Below are 17,742 nucleotides of genomic sequence, written 5' to 3'. Positions count from 1 at the left end.
GGGCTCAAACCCACAAACTGTGAGATCATGACCTGAGCCGAAGTTGGACGCTCAACCGACTGAGCCACCCAGGCGCCCCTGCCCCCACGCCCAGGAATAAATTTAACCAACAAGGTTAAAGCTTGTACAATGAAAACTATGAATTGCTAAATTAAAGATCTAAAAAAATCTAAATGGAAATATATCTCATGTTCATCAATGGGAAGACTGAATATTAAGATGTCAGAACTACCCAAAGTGATCTACAGATTTAATACAATCCCTACCAAAATAGCCTTGTTTTGCAGAAATGGAAACCTGATTCTCAGATTCACATGAAATTGCAAAGCATCCCAAATAGCCAAAACAATCTTGAAAAGATTCTTCTTGAAAAAGAAGAAAGTTGGAGGACTCACACTTCTCAATTTCAAAACTTACTACAGACCTACGGTGATCAAAACAATGAGGCACTGGCCTAAGAATGGGGAGATAGACCAATGAAATAAAATTGAACATTCAGAAATACACTGATACATCTGTGGGCTGCTTGAGCTTTGACGAGGGTGCCAAGCCCATTTCATGGGGGAAAGAATGGTTTCTTCCACAAATGGTGCTGGGACGACTAGATCTCTACGTGCCAAAGAATGAAGTTGGACCCCCATTTCACACCACGTACGAAAATGAACTCTTAAGTGGATCAACCTGCTTTTTTCCAAGTGTAAATCTCTTTTCAATATCAGAAAGTGTAATTACAGTGAAAATTATTACAGAAGAATAGAGCTCTTTGGGAACAATGCATTTTTTCTTTGTATTCGTTCTACAAATATTTATTAAGCAAAAGTGATGTGACACTATTCTGCTCTAGGCTCTGGAGATACAATAGTGAACAAAACTGAACCTCTTCCAAGCTTTAAAGGAACTTACGGTCTAGAAGGGGAATAGACATCAACAAAATAATTCCACTAATGATTATCAAATTCCGGTTGGGATATGTGGTGTGCAGGAAAGTAAATGTGCTACGAGGGTCTGCTCTTGGGAAAGACTTGCTTGAAGAGGCGGGGATTTGGGTCGAGACAAAGAGGGAGTAGGAATTAGCTGGGTCAAGACCGAACAAGAGAGCGTAGTTAGCTCCTGAGGCGTTCTGGGTTTTCAGTGGTCTTTCCACACATGTGGACTTCACTTCATCTTTTGTTTCACACCCATTGGCGGTGGTGCTGAGGAGCTGTTTTCTGTCTGTGTTCCATCTCCATCCCGGAATCTCAAAAGTGCTCTGTGCATAGAGTGTTATTTAATAAATGGGCATTCACTGATCGAATGTATTTGAGCCCAGTAGGGGTTGAATTTGTCTTAAGGTAATAAAATTGTGAGGCAGTTAAGAGTGTTCTCTAAGTTTTTGAAGGAATTTTGTCTTCTTTTTAACCTTCTAGGATTAAATAATGACATTATCAGGCAGCTACTTTTAGATAAAGTGTGACAAATCATGCCTTCTTCATAAATTATGCTTTTAGAACCTGTTTATATTTTGATTCAAAATAGAAATTTTTTTTCCCCCATGTAATTTAAGACCTCATTTTGAATGCAAGTGATTTGAATGGCTTATGTAATTTCTGCCAGGGAATTAATACGGACTTTCTATAAACCACTGTCATTTGTAATCAAAATGCCTTTAACTTACATTGCCGTTGGCGTTAACAAGTATTGCTAGATTGGTAGCATAGAAAGAAATTACATTTAAACTTACTAGGAGCTCATTGATGCCTGAGGCTTTATAATGCTTTCTGTGGGCCATTTAACTGCTGGCAACTTTAATTCACATGATTCATAATACTGGAAATTCAAATTCACTCTTAATTGAAAAGTGAAGTTACTTAAATTCTTTAAATACTAACCTTTGGAAAAATATCTGAAAAATAAAGACACATATGATTTTAGTGGCCCATTGCCAAAAGATTATCATTTACATAAATATCTCTTTCAGTGGAAGAGTTTAACGTATTGAGCTCAAAAGGTTAGAATCGAGACTTCAATCTGGAAACCAGCAGTAGACTGTTGGCTTGTGAACAGCAGTATTGTTCATCATATTGAGAACACTGTTCACATTCAAGTTTAAGCAGAGCTGGCATTAAAATTCAGTTAATTTGTTTCATGTGACTTGTCAGCTGTGTGTTTTTATCTAAATCTTTCTAGCTTCCCTTCTTAGTATTTTATGTTCCACTCCTGAAACAGATGAACTACCTTTTTAACTGTTTAAACTCTGAAATCTTGGCCACTTCTGCAAATGAGTCTTTGTAACCATTCTCCTAGGTTTTTCATTTCATTTAAAATATATCACTGATCAGTTTGAATGCCATTTTAATTTATTAAAAAGTAATCCCATCAGAGGGTTCTTCTGTTTTGTGCAGGTGTGCGTGAGTCCATGCAAGGGACTCCCTGAGGCTCATTAACACAAAATCCTTGTCCTTGTGTCCTCACCAGCACCCTGTCTTTTCTTGTTTGCTAATTTTGTTCCCTGGGCTTTCCCTCGGATGGCTTTTAATATTTGGCTACTAGCCCAGGATTGGGTCTGAGCAGTAAAGGAATAGAAAATAAAACCTTTTTTGAAACAGGAAAAACCTGTACTAACTTTTTTCTAGTGTATGTAATTTATTTAAAAATTACCATTTACTTCTTTTCTTTGCAAGCTAAGGACGGTGGTATTCCATAATAAATGTGGGGTTGAGAGCTGGTCAACTTCTCTTGCCCAGTTGCATGGCTTTGGGCAGGCTGGCTCATTTGTCTGAGGCTTGCTCTGCTGTGTGTAAAATGGTAACTCCTTTGACCTTCACCGAAAGGTCCTCATCCACATGTGAAGAGCCTGAAAAACCTGCTTTCTTTCCTGTTCCCTAGCCCGAGTCCTGCCTGTGGCCAAAGGCGTTCTAATTCTGACCTCACACTTGTTTAGTCATTTTGTAACTGCAAATTTTTTTGTCCTTAAAATTTTTTTATGATGTGTAATGTGATGTTTATTTTTATGAATAGATTTTAAGTTACATGTAGAATTTTCCTTTCTAATAGTGACATTAATGACCTTTTCCATTTGTTTCTGGTTTAAGGATATCAAAGAATATTCCAACAACTAAAGATGTTGAGCCACTGCTTGAAATAGATGGAGATATAAGAAACTTTGAAGTGTTCTTGTCTTCAAGGACCCCAGTTCTTGTGGCTCGAGACGTAAAAACCTTTTTGCCATGCACTGTAAACCTAGACCCCAAACTACGGGAAATTATTGCAGGTGGGTATTGGTAGTAAGTTTAATTTTTCTTATCTGAAGTCCTCAAAATGTTTCCCATTTCTAACTTAGCGATGTAAGTTTCTCTTGCTCCATGAGATACCAGGAAATACTGAACCAAGCACTACACAGGAGAATTTGTGGAATTGAGGATTAAGAATCTTGACATTCCTTAGAAAATGTTAAGTAATGTTATTTATTAAATTCACTTTATTCTAATATTTTTCATGAGAACCCACACACCTGACTTAACTGCTTTAGAGTCAAATTTTGAGATATAGTCACCATTTTAAGATGTCAGCCCATTATGGGGCGCCTGGGTAGCTCAGTCGGTTAGGCATCTGACTTCGACTCAGGGCATGATCTCACGGTTTGTGAGTTCGAGCCCTGCGTCCAGCTCTGTGCTGACAGCTCAGAGCCTGGAGCCTGCTTCGGATTCCGTGTCGTCTTCTCTCTCTGCCCCTCCCCCACTTGTGCTCTGTTTCTCTCTGTCTCTAAAAATAAATAAATGTAAAAAAAAAAAATTAAGATGTCAGCCCATTGTAATTTTTCTGTGACCAAGCTTAATATAGGAGTCTTTATCCAAGGGGGCAAAATATGGTTATCTAAATTTTAACTTAAATTTGTGGACTGGAAATTGAGGATAGTGACGTTGAAGTTTTAGAATAATTTCACTTGTCCTTGAGGCACCACTACGTGCACATGCACACACACAAAATCTTTACTGAGACACATTATCTTTGGTGTGGCACTGCTGACCCGCCTTTGAGTTTTCCGGGAGTTATGAAGAGAGAGCCTGAAACTACTTGTACATTCTTTTTTTAGGTACTAGTTATAAGGCTGATGTCAAGGTGTGTTGTGTGGCCATGGAATTGGTTGTGGTTGTTCAGAGATGGATGAGTCATATACTTTGCAAGCCCACAGCTTAGCGATCATTGTATTTATTAATATCAGACAGGTGTGAATTATTAATAGTAACACTTAATGGATCATAAACAATTGTTAGAATAGCACAAGTACCTTAAAAAGTCAAAGAAAAAATTATTGCTCTGGTAACTGAAGAGAAGAATCCAGATGGTGACTTTTCAAATGGTGACAAAAGCTTTAATGCAAACTAGTTGGGTTTTTCCTCTCTGGAATGACTATGGACAAGGTTTTCCGAGCCAAGATTTCCTGTCTCCTTTAAGCCAGTTGGAATTCTTGGCAAGTGAAAAAAGCATGTCTCTGTCTGGTAACCGAAGAAGGAGGTGATAGTTGGACTAATTACTAAAGTCCTGTTTTCTTTTGCCTTCTGGGGTATCATTTAATCTTTTAGATGTTCGTGCTGCGAGGGACCAGATTAATATCGGCGGACTTGCATACCCCCCGCTGCCTTTACACGAAGCTCCTCCAAGGCCACCGTCAGGCTACAGTCAGCCTCCGTCTGTCTGTTCTTCTTCTACTTCCTTCAACGGACCGTTTGGAGGTGGGGTCGTGTCTCCACAGCCTCACAGCAGCTATTACAGTGGGATGACAGGACCCCAGCATCCATTCTACAACAGGGTAAGAGAGTGCTGGGAATCCTCAATTTTAAGAACTTGTTTGGGGGAAATATCAGAAGTTTTCTGCTGTGGATTCTATTATTGTTTTGAAATGGCACTTTAGCTTTAAAATAGGAAAAATGTTAAGGTGGAATTTAAAGTACATGATTTTTTAAAAATCAAAAGAATTTTTCACTTGGACGGGTTCTAGATCTCAATGGAGTCTGAATGTTAGAGATGCTTTTTGTTTTTGTAAGAAAGTGAACTCCACAGGGTCATCAGTGACTGTCCTGTGCTACGAAGGGAGCTGTTTCTCTATTTGTTCATAAAGAAATGCTGCATTTGTTATGTTTTGTGTAATTACATTGGCATTTAATAACAATGGTGAACTTGAATTTCCACAGTAGTTTAGTAAACCCATATTTAATGTGTGTTACAGCTTTTAAGCGTGAGATAATGATGGCAGATGCTGCTTGTAGGATTCAGGTGTTATTGCCAAATAGCAGCCCGGTGGCCCATTTCTAAAGTTATATTTCAAGTTTTGGCAGCCATGTATAATTGTTTACTTAGTACAAATATGATAATTTTCTACTTAAAAAGATGAAAGCACAAGTATCAGTGCTGTACAGACCCTGTCAAGGTTAGTAGCCCAAGCTACACCCACCTTAGTATCTTAAATACGAAGATTTCCTACTGGAAAAGGGAGCATTGAACCCTCCTTGTGTACTTTCTGGAACCATACTCTAAGGTCCGTCACAGTTTCTTATTTTTGTTGTCTCCCTCTTTAGTTTAATTTGAGAAAAACATAGAGGCTAGTATTCATAGGAGCCAACAACTGCATGCCTAAATAAATTCCACGTGAGCTAGGAAGAAAGTGAAGTTTAGAATAAATGTGGCAAAGAAGGAGTTCCAGAATTTAAATTAAAATTTCAGTTTTTGAAAAATGTTGGCCATCTAAGTACAGTTGACCCTTGAACAACACGGGTTTGAGCTGTGTGAATCCACTTATACCAAGAGGGTTTTGGTGTTTTGTTTCGTTTTGTTTTTTGATAAATACAATACAGTACTGTAAATGTATCTTCTCTTCCTTATGACTTTTTTCTCTAGCTTACTTTATTATAAGAAAACAGTATATAATGCATACAACATGCAAAATATGTGTTATTTGATTGTTCTGGTCACCAGTAGGCTATTAGTAGTTAAGTTTTGGGGAAGTCAAAAGTTATGCGTAGACTTTTGACTACTCGGAGGGTCAGCACTCCTAACCCCTGTGTTGTTCAAGCTCAACTGTAATTAGGGGCACTATTCACAGAGGTCCTGTGAATAATGTTATTCTACTCTTTCATTCAGACAGGGAGAAAAAGGTAGATCAGTAGCATTTTATAATGTAGTCCATGTTTACAAAAGTTAACTGTGGGGTAACAGTGTTGAAATGCAGGTTTTTTATTTAGCAGTCTTAAAATCTGCTGTAGTTTCACATAAAATGGCTCATTGATCGGTCGATGACAATTGAGGTTTTGAAACCAAGAAATTTATTTATTTTTTTAATTTACCATGCCATCTAGGCTGACGTGATGCTTTAATAGCATTTTATCATTTTAAAAACACTTAAAATTTTCTCATGTTTTTAGATCTAGTTATTATTTGTTCTAGTTATCTGAGGTTTCCAGTCTAAAAGTTAAAAGCAGAACAATTTTCTTAAATGGCAGCAGTTAAAAGGTAGGGGAGGATGTTATTTCAGTGTAATGAAGCTTAATGAGTTTTAATCTTTATGTTTAGCCCATATAATTTGCTGTCTCCTGTTTATGTGAAGTTGGCTACAAATAAAGGCAGTAGTTACAAATCTCACTAAACAATGGATTCCCCATTAATAAATACACCTTATTTAAGAGATAAACTCTAAACTATAGGATATAAAGTAAGCTCTAGGAGTAATATTCTTGGAATCCATGCTAGGTGTTCTTGTATACGTTGAGACGTTTTTTTTGGTCTTACTTAAAGCTCATCTTTTTTTGTAAAGAACAGTATTCTATTAAAAGTCCATTCTGCTTTTTTAAAGAGATTGTGAGTTAATATTTGTAAATCACTTAGAAACTGACATATGGAAGCCCGTAAAAATGTTAAAAAGAGACTCTTGTGTCAGATTGTAAGGTGCAAAACTTCAGTTGCTTACAAACCTTATATTAAATCAACAATATGAAATTTTAAATACTGGTCTTAACTTTGGGTTTAATATCTGACAGACTGTGAGTAAGGTACTTTTTCTTTTGTTTTGTCACTTGCATTATTCAAAATTTGGAGTTGTGTTTTGTTGGTTAGTTTCATTTGATAAATCTCATCACACTTTGATTTCTGTAATTGTTTATCCCCTTCTTTTGTTACGTGTTTTTTCCATAGCCATTCTTTGCCCCCTACCTTTACACGCCAAGGTATTACCCTGGCGGCTCCCAACACCTCATCTCACGTCCATCAGTAAAAACGAATTTGCCCAGAGATCAAAGCAATGGCCTAGTAAGTATAAAAAAGGGTAACTAAAGTATTAATCTAATAAGACACATAGACAGCACTAGTAGTTTGGTTATTTCCTTTCTGTAGCAAAAGAATGCAACTTATTTAATAAATAGCGTTAAGACACATAAGCTATTACTAACATAAAATGTGTTTTGTTTTTATTTCTGGTAAATGTCTATGGAAGGAAAATGACTAGCAGCCTCAGTGAATAAATGTTGAGTTGTTTACAACCAGAGTTTCTGGCTTATAATGCAGTGTTTGTTACCAAAACTTTAAAAACTAAACCTTTACATCTGCTCATTTCTAATATCTTTTTAAGAAAACATACATACATGGTATCTGTATATATATGCACATGTACACGTATATATGCTAGCCCCATGGTATAAAAGTTCAAGGATATATTGGAGGAGCATTTTAATCTAATGGCAGAAATTAAATAGGATAGGGAATTATTCAAATGTGTGATTGAATCCAATCCAAAACAAAATACATTGTAAATTACCAGGTGTTCCTAATGGTCAGTTTAACAATGGGAAAAAAAAAGAGATTTCCCGTTAACATATTTTTATAAGTGAGAAGATAAAAGCCGTAGAACTTCAACTGTTGATTTAAAATTTAAGTGTCGCCGAGGGACGCTCCAATCACGCGCAGGTTTCGGTGTTGTCTGTGGTCGTGTTAGTGCCATGTTCATTCATCACCCTACGGCTCGGCCCCCCTCACCTTTCACCCACACTCTTGTTTTGTGTTGTTAGGAGGTTATCAAGGAGGATGCTGCTGAGGGGCTTCCTTCACCCACAGACTCCTTGAGGGTAACGGCGTAGCCTTGTGCTGGGAACACGGGCCTGTCATCGCTTCTGCAGCAGGAACGACTGTCTTAGTTGTGGTGACAGCAGTTCCCTAACTCTGCCTCTGTGCTGTGATGGCTGCTCCTGTAGAGTAGCTGAATACTAATAATGAGAGCTCACGGATTCATTTAAAAGCTAATGCTTAACTTTACCCTCTATTCACTCAACTCTTTTTCCCCTTTTTCAATGACACCAGGATGGGCTTTGTTTTTTACAGCAGCCACCAGGAGCAGTCAGTTGGTGGTATTTGTTCCTTGATATTGAGCTGTTTTCACCTTTGACTGGCGGTGTTCTTCGGCCTGCAGTTGGTACTGCACGCATGGAACACTTCTGAAAGTTTCCCAAATCCCCCTTGAGGGCACAAAAGCACATTATCAGCTAGATGGTGTAGACCAAAACGGATCTGTAGTGCCTCATTCTTAATCTAGGTGTCTACAGTTTGTGAAACCTTAGCGTGAATGTACTATTTTTCTTTATCTGTATATTTATTAAAATAAAATTTTTAGATAAGCAGGTGGTTCATTATATAACTGGAATTTTTTAAACCTTTTTTTGGCTAACGCCTTAAAGCGAGTTTCTTTTAAAAAACTGTATAGGAAATCATTTCATATATTTATCATTCATTCAAGACTTTGTATTTAATAAGAGATTTGTTTAATGTGATGAGCCTGAAAATCTTCATTTACTCAGTGTGGAATTTAGGAACCCACTCTGTATTTTAATGTCTACTGATTAATTTACAGAATGTTATGCCCGTGTAAACATGATCAGTTTAATCTAGAGCTGTGCTAAAATGCGGCATGACGGTTAGAATTAATGTGGGGAAATACTACATCCTGAGCTTACCCACAATTTTTAACTTAAAACATGCATTTGGGTAGGCAATAGTTCTTTAACTTTAATTTTCTTTGAGTTTTTCTTTGAGAAACTTTGAGTTTCTTGGGGTTTCTCTAAGAGAAAGAACCATCTTGGTGTTTTCACTGAGGAGCTGATGATTCTTTTTAAGTCATTAATGTTTCAGCTGAAGTGTTTGAGTGACTCCAATTATCCAGGAATAATAGACACAATAAACCACTATAATTCTATTTGGGTGTTGGGGGAATCTTTTATCCGTGGATCATTGCCACTGTATGCAAGAATGACTTTTAGTTTAGTCAGAGAGCCTTTCATACATACCTTCGTGCATGTAATGCAATTCTCTAAGCTAAAATTCCTTAGCAAACTTTTGATGAAAATCAGATACTGTGAAGAATTTGATGGTCTTAATGACACAGACATGCTGAAATAGTCGCTATTCCCATGCTTGAGTGTGTGGACAAAGACTTATAATTAAAAGATGTCTGTAGTTTCTTTCAGGGACCAGTGAAGGAGCATCAAGCAAATTGGAAATGGGTTTTTGGGGAAGGGGAAATAATGCAATTCTTGCGATGTGTTTAGAAACCCAATAACAAAGCAGAAAGGTGCTCTGCCTACGTTAGTGCCTTTGTTTAGTAAAATAACCATACTATTTGCTGTTCTTTTAACATTAAAAGGTAGTTTTGTGATTGGCCCAGTGAATAATAAATGCTTATCACGCTTTTTTTGCTTTTAAGAAATTAACAATGACAATAGCATGTAAAATTTGTTTGGTAGAAGACTAGTAAAAGTAGACACGTAGTTCAAAGCCAAATTAAAAGCAGTGGTGGAAATGTGGAGAAGTATCTGTACATGGGAACCTTGTCTGGGATCTTTAGAGCTGAATCAACATAGCAGTAGTTAATGTAAAAAATAGCTAGCTCTTCATGGCTCATATGGCTTTCCAGTCCTGTAGTAGAAAATGGTAGATTTCTGAGATAACAGGCCTGTGGATTGAGTCCGTCTGCTCATTCAGCTGTCCCCCTGTATGCAGGAGGTGATGACAAGAGGCGCTTATAGATAAGTCAGGAGCTACACAAACATCTTGGGACAAATTGTCTTGTCATTACGGACACAGAATGATGAGTAAAAATAAATATAGAATACCACCAATAAAGCAAGACTGTAAAGAGTTAACCAACTGGGATTTTCAGTGTAAGTGGTCCCATCTTTTTTTACCGTAAGGAATTTTGATAAACCTTTATAAAGTAGAGCCTTATGAAAACAATTGAGTTTTCTCACATTAAAGGAACACTGTAATGATTATAGCTTGCTTGCGAAGGACAGTCAAGGACTTACCAGGCAGGTTATTGGTATGTCCAAGTGTTTCACAAAAGTGAAGATGTAAAATACAAGACTCTATGCTAACTTTAAAAAATAATTTTATACTAGAGAAAATATATGCCAAATCTTATAAAACTGGGCAAAAAATTAACATTGGACCCAAGATATATGTTCCCCAGAATATCACAGCTAGAAAGGAGCTTTTAAGGCAGAGAAGTTCTTTTCAGAAATGAAATATTAATCAGGACTCTGGTTCCTAAAACCAATAAAAGCAGAACTCTGGTCCCCACCTTGGACTTACCCTGCCTCTTGAGGATCCTCAAGAACTCTAGTCCCTGTGGCCTCGTTCGGCTTCATGGTACAGAAGAACGTTCAAGACTGGGTCTGGGAGATTTCCCTGAGGTTTACTGGAGGGGAGCGCCAGATAGATGTATGACGAGGATCCATGTGGCCTGTGTCACAACCCAGTCCTCAGACATGCTGCCTTCTTTGCTCCTGTTAATACTAAGCATGACTTAGCCAGGTATTTGATCTTAAGTCAAATAGACCCTGGTGGTTAGCTCTTTGCCTTGGACAAACTACTTAACATCTTGGATACCCAACTTCCTCATCTGGAAAATGCAGGCCTACCCCATAGGTCTGACTTAAGGATTACTCAGCCTTAGCATACTTTAAGTACTTAGTGATTATTATTACTACACCAAAGGCAAATTTCATGGAGCTTTAAAGACTCAGAAACTAAAACTGTTCCATGTTAAATTAAATGACCTGTGTCTCAATAGTGGGAGCAGTGTACAAATACACCATTCAGTGTAGATTAACTCAGTCTTTTATCTGTTGATGCTTCTGTGGCCCGAAAGGTGTCCATCAGTTTGTTTTCTTAGAATTTAGAAGGATTTCTGGGTTGAGTGCTCTGAATACTTTTAGATTTTGACAGCCTTCTAGGGAATTTACTCGGTGCCTTTACTTTCTCTCAGTCCGATTCCCACTAGGAAATAGTGGCATCCGAGCATCCTGGGACCATGAAGGGAAGGACCCAATAGGGGAGGGCTTATCTCATGCCAGGCCTCCTCGGGGCATTTTGTTGCGGTATTTCGGGTTGCTCATAGGAGTATTCAGTCTTTTTATTTAAGGCATGCTGCTCGTGGCGGAAGCTGTATTTCACTGAAAAGCAGTCTTTCGAAAGAAGGAATGGTACAGCCTCTCTTTACCCTTTTATCCTCCCTTGAATTATTTAGCACGGACTACTACCGATGCCTGTGTGATCACTCACTGGCTGCACAAACTTGAGCATCTCCCAGGCACTATTCTAGTGGGATGCAGCAGTGAAGAAAACTGATGGAACTCCTACCCGCATCGAGCTTCTAGGTTTGAAGGCTGCCGCAGGAATTATCAGGACTCTGAGGTCATTCCTTCTCAGCCTTCTCTGCCACAGGGTTTACTCGATACCTTTAGACAGCTTTATTTAGATCACTTTTATACCACATTGAAAAGGCATGAAGATAAATAGTACAAAGTATAATTGTGAAGAGCTTCAGAACTGCAAAGGCAGTGTCGAGAACAGTATCCTTATTTCCAGCGTGCCGTTAGAGATTGATGAAAATGGTGGAATTAATACAGGCATTAAAAATGAGGTCTTGGTTTTCATTAAACTGGATCCAGTGGGAGTAACTCAGTAAAAAGTAAAAAAAGATGGGGCTTGATAGTAGATAATTTTTATTTCCACCACTGGCTTAGAACTTAAACCTGTTTTCAAACAAGTATATGTCCAAATCAAGCTGTCTCTCATTGTTCAGGAGCAGACTTGGACAAGAAAGCTAAAGACGCCATGGGTAAGGAGTGGGCATGTTTTAGGTTTTACGTAGAGTGCAGGCACCTGTCACCTCTCAGTGGCTTCTGTCGGGGTCATTCCTGCTTTGTAAAGTGATTTAGAAGTGCATTTTTATTCTGTTCCAGTATGGAAAAGTATTCACTTATTTTTCCTTTAATAATATAGTGAAAAATTGCATTCACCTCAGGCTCCAAAGTCTTTGTGCCAGACTTCGACCCAAGAAAACTTTCTTTCCCTAAGCAATTAATAAACTGCCACAAAATTGGTGGAGATATTTCCACTGAAATATACTGCAGTAATGATATCATTGAAACTCTGGTGTACGGTTAGAAGTTAAAACATGAAATCGTGTTCATTGCAGTTTTTGGTACTTTTTTTAAAAGGCTGCCCTTAAAATGTAGTGTTAAGCCTTATCTGTCAACTCTCACCTCATTATTTCTCATGCAATCTGAAGAGTGAGTTATATTTTCCAGCTAGGTCAACAACAGCTTTCTTTTGTGTTTTGGGTATCTTATACTAAGCTAATTTCATTAGCATTTCTTTTTTCAAGTCTCCATGTGTATATATATATATTGCGCATATATATATATATGCGCAATATATATATATACATATATATGTTATATAATATATAATATATATGCGCAATATATATATGAGCAATATATATATATACATATATATGTTATATAATATATAATACATTTATGTATAATTAACATATATAGTAACTTTCTGAAAATCCTGTTTATAAGGTAGATATGTAAATTAGAAGAAAAGATTCCCATTAGGTGTTGCAGATACTGAATGTGTTAAAAGGACAACATTGACATCAGGCTAGCAGGGCCCTGCCCTTTATTAAAACAATGTTGTAAGTTAACTTTGAATCAGTATTGTCAGTCATCTGTAGATTATTTTCACTATTTAACAATTTTTACTACCACCCTAGTGGGTATAGAAGAATAATCAGTAACAGTGGCATCGGCTTTCAATGGAAGTTTTAAAAAATCTACATCACTGAAATCGTTCTCTTAATCACAGTATGCAGATACTTTCTGCCTTACGTTTAGGATTTCTTGAGCCATAAGGCTCTTAAGGCTTTCTTTTCAAATGGTATTTTAGTGCATCGATCATGTGCCAGATGCCCAGTGAAACAAACCCCAAATCTGAAAAGTAGATTTCTGAACATTAAGCATAGTGTGGCTACATAATATTTCATTTTATGAGGTGCTCACGTGAATTCCAAGTGCTTAAATCTTATTAGTAAAGTGGTTCTCTTCAGTTGCAGTTTTTAATTAGAATATCTAAATATTAATTTTATACTGGTAGGTGGTAGGAATATTGACTTTTCACAGCAAATTTTATTTACCTGGTTCTCCTGTTGAATGTATGGCCCATGATTTATTCTTTTAATAGAAAGACTATATGTTCTGAGAGTACAGTTTTAATGTTACCAAGAGCATGTTAATGACATCACACTAACCTGTGTGTGTGCGTGTGTGCGCGTGTGTGCAACTGCGCATGTGTGTTCCTTGCCTGGTGCTGCTGCAGAGGTGTCTGAGGGGTGACAAGCGTGCTGCCTGTGTTTATTACATGTGCCTATTTGATGTTTTACTTAAGCTCGTGTCCTTCATTCTGTTTTATTCCTTCCTTAAAGCCGTGTGACTCTGGGTTTAACAAACAAAGACAGGTACAGAAACTTTCAGTGAAATCTTCTTACTCACTTTTCTTATTAGACTATTAGAAGCAACCATTGGCACCCTCACGCTGGGCTGTTGATACATCTCTGCTTATTTCAGTGCCCGAGTTTATTTTAATAGCCGCTTTTAGCCTTTGCATGGCACTCATTCTGGCTAATCACTTCTAAGCTTATTTAATAAATTTACCAAAACGATAGTGTTTCAGAGTGTAGTTTTAATCTACTTACAATATAAGATAATATAGTTGCATCAAGGCAATTTCAGTCTGTTTTGTTAGCTTTACTTTTCCCTAAAGAAATTCTGACTTGTGTGCATTTTGAAGTTTATATTTAACAGTTTAAACAAACTAACATCTTTTGTATTCAAATATCTGCATTAGAAATTTTTTAAAAATAAATTGTGATATATGTTGTGAAATGATCTGTTCCAGACTGATAGCTGATATATTTCAAATAAGAATGCATGATAAACTTTAGAATATTACCATTCTGTATTTTGTCAAAGTAATATAATTAGTTTTCTATTCATTTACCTGTTGAATTATTAAGTACTCTTTTTCCTTATCACTTTGGTACTCTTTGTCCTTTTATGAGGTTTCCATCCAAAAATCATTATTTTGATTACTAAGACTCATTTGGTTTCAAAATAATTGTATTATATGTGATTATTTTAAATGTATGTTTATTTATTTGGAGAGAGAGCGCATATGCCTGTACCTGTGCGGCGAGGAGGGTCAGAGAGAGAGGGAAAGAGAGAATCTCAAGCAGGCTCCACACGGTTAGCATGGAGCCCCACATGGGGCTCGATCTCACAAACCTGTGAGATCACGACCTGAGCGGAAATTAAGGGTTGGATCCTTAACTGACTGAGCACCCACACGCCCCTATATGTGATTATTTTAGAAAAGACCTGGCAGGTAATTACCATTTCTCCAATGTAACATATTTTAATTCATTGATAATTTACTCCTCATCTTGAAAAAGTCCTACCTACATATAACCAGGAGTCAGACTCTGGCTTTGGGATCTTATGATCATGTGTGTGTTTATCTTTTCTTATAAAGCTTCTAAAAGTCATTCAGAGAGTGTATATTTTCTGCATCATCCCCAGTGATACAGAAATTATGTTTTAAAATAATTGATAAAATGCAAACGTTTTAAAGGTACATAAAAGTAAAATTATGTGGAACTTTGTTTTTTCGAAGGACAACAGTGCTATCTATCAGCATTGCTCTATCGCTGAGCTCCCAGATTCTCTGTGGAAATAAGATACTCTAAAAGTTTACGTTTCCCCCCGAGCTGACAGAGTTAATTTGTTCCATGTCTATGATACTTTTCCTTTTTAGCATAGTCAGAAATAGAGTTTTGGGGGGATTAAAAAAACTTTTTACTTTAAAATAATTTTAGACTTAAAGAAAAGGTATAAAAATAGTATTCCCTTCGTGTTAACATCTTTCATGACTGTAGCATACTGTTTAAGAGCAGAAGTTAAAATCGGTACGATACTGTTAACTACCTACAGACTTTGAATTTCACCGGTTTTCCACTAATGTCGTTGTTCTGGCCCAAGAGCCAATCTAGTTGTGTTTGTTTATATTTCTCCTTAGAGTTCTCTGATCTGTGACAGTTCCTTGGTCCTTCCTTATCTTTCATGACCTTGATTATCGCTTCTGAAGAATACCAGTCAGGTATTTTACAGACTGTCCCTCTGTTTGGGTTTGTCAGCTGGAGGTTATATGTCTCTGGTAAGAGACCCACACGGGTGGTGCCATGCTTCTCAGCGCATCCTGTTAGAGGGTCTGTGCTGGGCCGGAGTCTTACTGTTGCTAATGCTAACCTTAATCGCTTGGGTAAGGCGGCCTCTGCCAGGTCTCAACACTGTAAAGTTGTATTTTCCCCTTTTTGACGAATAAATATCTTGGGAGAGATACTTTGATACTCTGCAAATATCCTGTTTCTACTTATACTTTTGCCCATTAAGTTCAGTACACATGGATGCATCTTAGATACAACCACTCTTGTTGTGGTGCTTTCTTAATGGTAACTTTCTCTTTCTTTCTTCTACAATTATTAATTCAATTCTATTAGGAAAAGCTGTCTTTTTATTCCTCAATTATTTATTCAGTTACTTATTTTCACTTAATTATTTCACTTATTCAGTTGTTCCTTTATAGCAGTAAGGACTCATTCTATACAGAGTAAGTTATAATCCATTATGATAATTATTTTGTTGATCAAGGTGTGACTTTTGAACCAAGAATATGTAAAGCATAAATGCATCCAGAGAGAAGAGACAGGTTGAGGAATAAAAATGTTTGGAAGGCAGCAATGAAGACCATTTAAAAGATGAATGTCATTCACCAGTAAAAACAATAAAGTGCCTACGCACGCCGTGACACGGATGAACCTTGAAAACATGATCCTAACTGAAGGAAGCCAGACACAAAGGGTCACATGTTGTGTGGCTCCATTTATATAAAAAGTCCTGGATAGGCAGGTCTAGAGACAGAAAGATTAGTAGTTGACAGGGGTTGGGAATGGATGTTGAAGGGTGGAGAATGACTACTAACGGGTACAGGGATTTCTTTTTAGGGATATGAAAATGTCGCAAAATGGATTGTGGTAATGGTTTTACAACTATGCAAGTATAGTAAAAACCACTGAATCATCCACTTTTAAAGGGAGAATTGTATGGTATGTGAATTATATCTCGATAAAGCTGTTTAAAAGGAAAGGAAGATAAAACCAATATGGTTATTAAGAATTCATAAAAAGCATTTTAAATTTCTATAGTAGATATTGGATAATTAGCATGTTGAATATTGGCTATACTCATCCAGGCAGAAAATAGAACTATGTATAGAGATAGGAAAACCAAATTATGGAAATACTAGTGTTTTGCTGTTAGTATTTTTTGAAGCAGTTGTACCTCGGACCGTATAATATATGCATGTTTCAAATTTACATTTAATTAAAAACAAACTCTGAGTAAACATGTTTGGTGCAGTATATTCCAAGTCATTAACTTCCAAACTTTTATGGGTCCGTCTCATACTTGTTAACTTGCAGAGATTCCCTAACTGTCATAAATTAATACTCCAACTCCCTGTTCAATATGGTCTCATTCCCTAGCTATATTTATATATAATAAAGATATGTGCTGTGTATATGCTGTTTGTGTGTATGTGCTCTCACATTACAAATAACGTTTAGCAACCGGTTAATAGGCAGTTTGGGCTGTGTTATCGTGTATTTTTGTCCTGATAATGGTAGAAGAGGCAGTAGAAAATATGTTTACACATCCTTGAGGATAGGATATTATTAAATTAGATTGAGTGGTATACAGGGCAGATCATTTGAACGTTGTCTTTATCTGCTATACTAGTTGGTTTGTCTTTTCTTTATTGTGGTTATAGTTTCTTTAAATTTTTTTCTTTTTTAAAAATTTTTAAATGTTTATTTATTATCAAGAGACAGAGAGAGAGAGAGAGACAGAGCATGAGCATAGGAGGGGCAGAGACAGGAGGAGACACAGAATGCGAAGCAGGCTCCAGGCTCTGAGCTGTCAGCACAGAGCCCGACTCGGGGCTTGAACTCTCAAACTGAGAGATCATGACCTGAGCTGAAGTCGGACGCTTAACCGACTGAGCCACCCAGGTGCCCCCTAGTTTCTTTAAATTCTTCAAAAATAGTCCGTTGGAACAAGGGAAATAGGAAGTTGTAAGACCTGATAAGTTAGGGTTCTGGTACAAATCTGCTACTAACTAGCTGTTTGTTCTGTGACTTTGAAGTCAAAACTTAACCTGTTTAGACCTCAGTGTCCACACCTATAATTGAGGAGATCCATATATAATTGACCACAGGGCAAACACTTCTTTAGTACGTCACCACATTCAGAAGTTGTTTTT

At 37.1% G+C, this 17,742-nt stretch overlaps 1 protein-coding gene across 9 annotated transcripts in view; it reads left to right on the top strand.

Annotated features, from left to right (window-relative positions):
* KIDINS220 (kinase D interacting substrate 220) overlaps positions 1-17,742 on the top strand; it is a 95,512-nt gene that overhangs the window by 67,691 nt on the left and 10,079 nt on the right. For 3 of the 9 annotated variants that reach the window (XM_086699961.1, XM_086699959.1, XM_086699960.1), the window contains exons 23-28: positions 3,072-3,250; positions 4,563-4,789; positions 7,165-7,278; positions 8,034-8,090; positions 12,101-12,136; positions 13,793-13,825. In XM_086699961.1, the coding sequence (XP_086556087.1) occupies positions 3,072-3,250; positions 4,563-4,789; positions 7,165-7,278; positions 8,034-8,090; positions 12,101-12,136; positions 13,793-13,825 (646 nt within the window). The remainder of the gene's footprint in view (positions 1-3,071; positions 3,251-4,562; positions 4,790-7,164; positions 7,279-8,033; positions 8,091-12,100; positions 12,137-13,792; positions 13,826-17,742) is intronic. The other 6 variants (XM_086699965.1, XM_086699964.1, XM_086699967.1 and 3 more) reach the window with 4 other exon arrangements.

This window comes from Puma concolor, chromosome A3, assembly GCF_028749965.1.
Source record: "Puma concolor isolate L17-30 chromosome A3, mPumCon1.1.hap2, whole genome shotgun sequence".
Taxonomy (NCBI): Eukaryota; Metazoa; Chordata; class Mammalia; order Carnivora; family Felidae; genus Puma; species Puma concolor.
The sequence above is the reverse complement of the archived record's forward strand: the minus strand, read 5'-3'. Positions and strand labels throughout refer to the sequence as shown.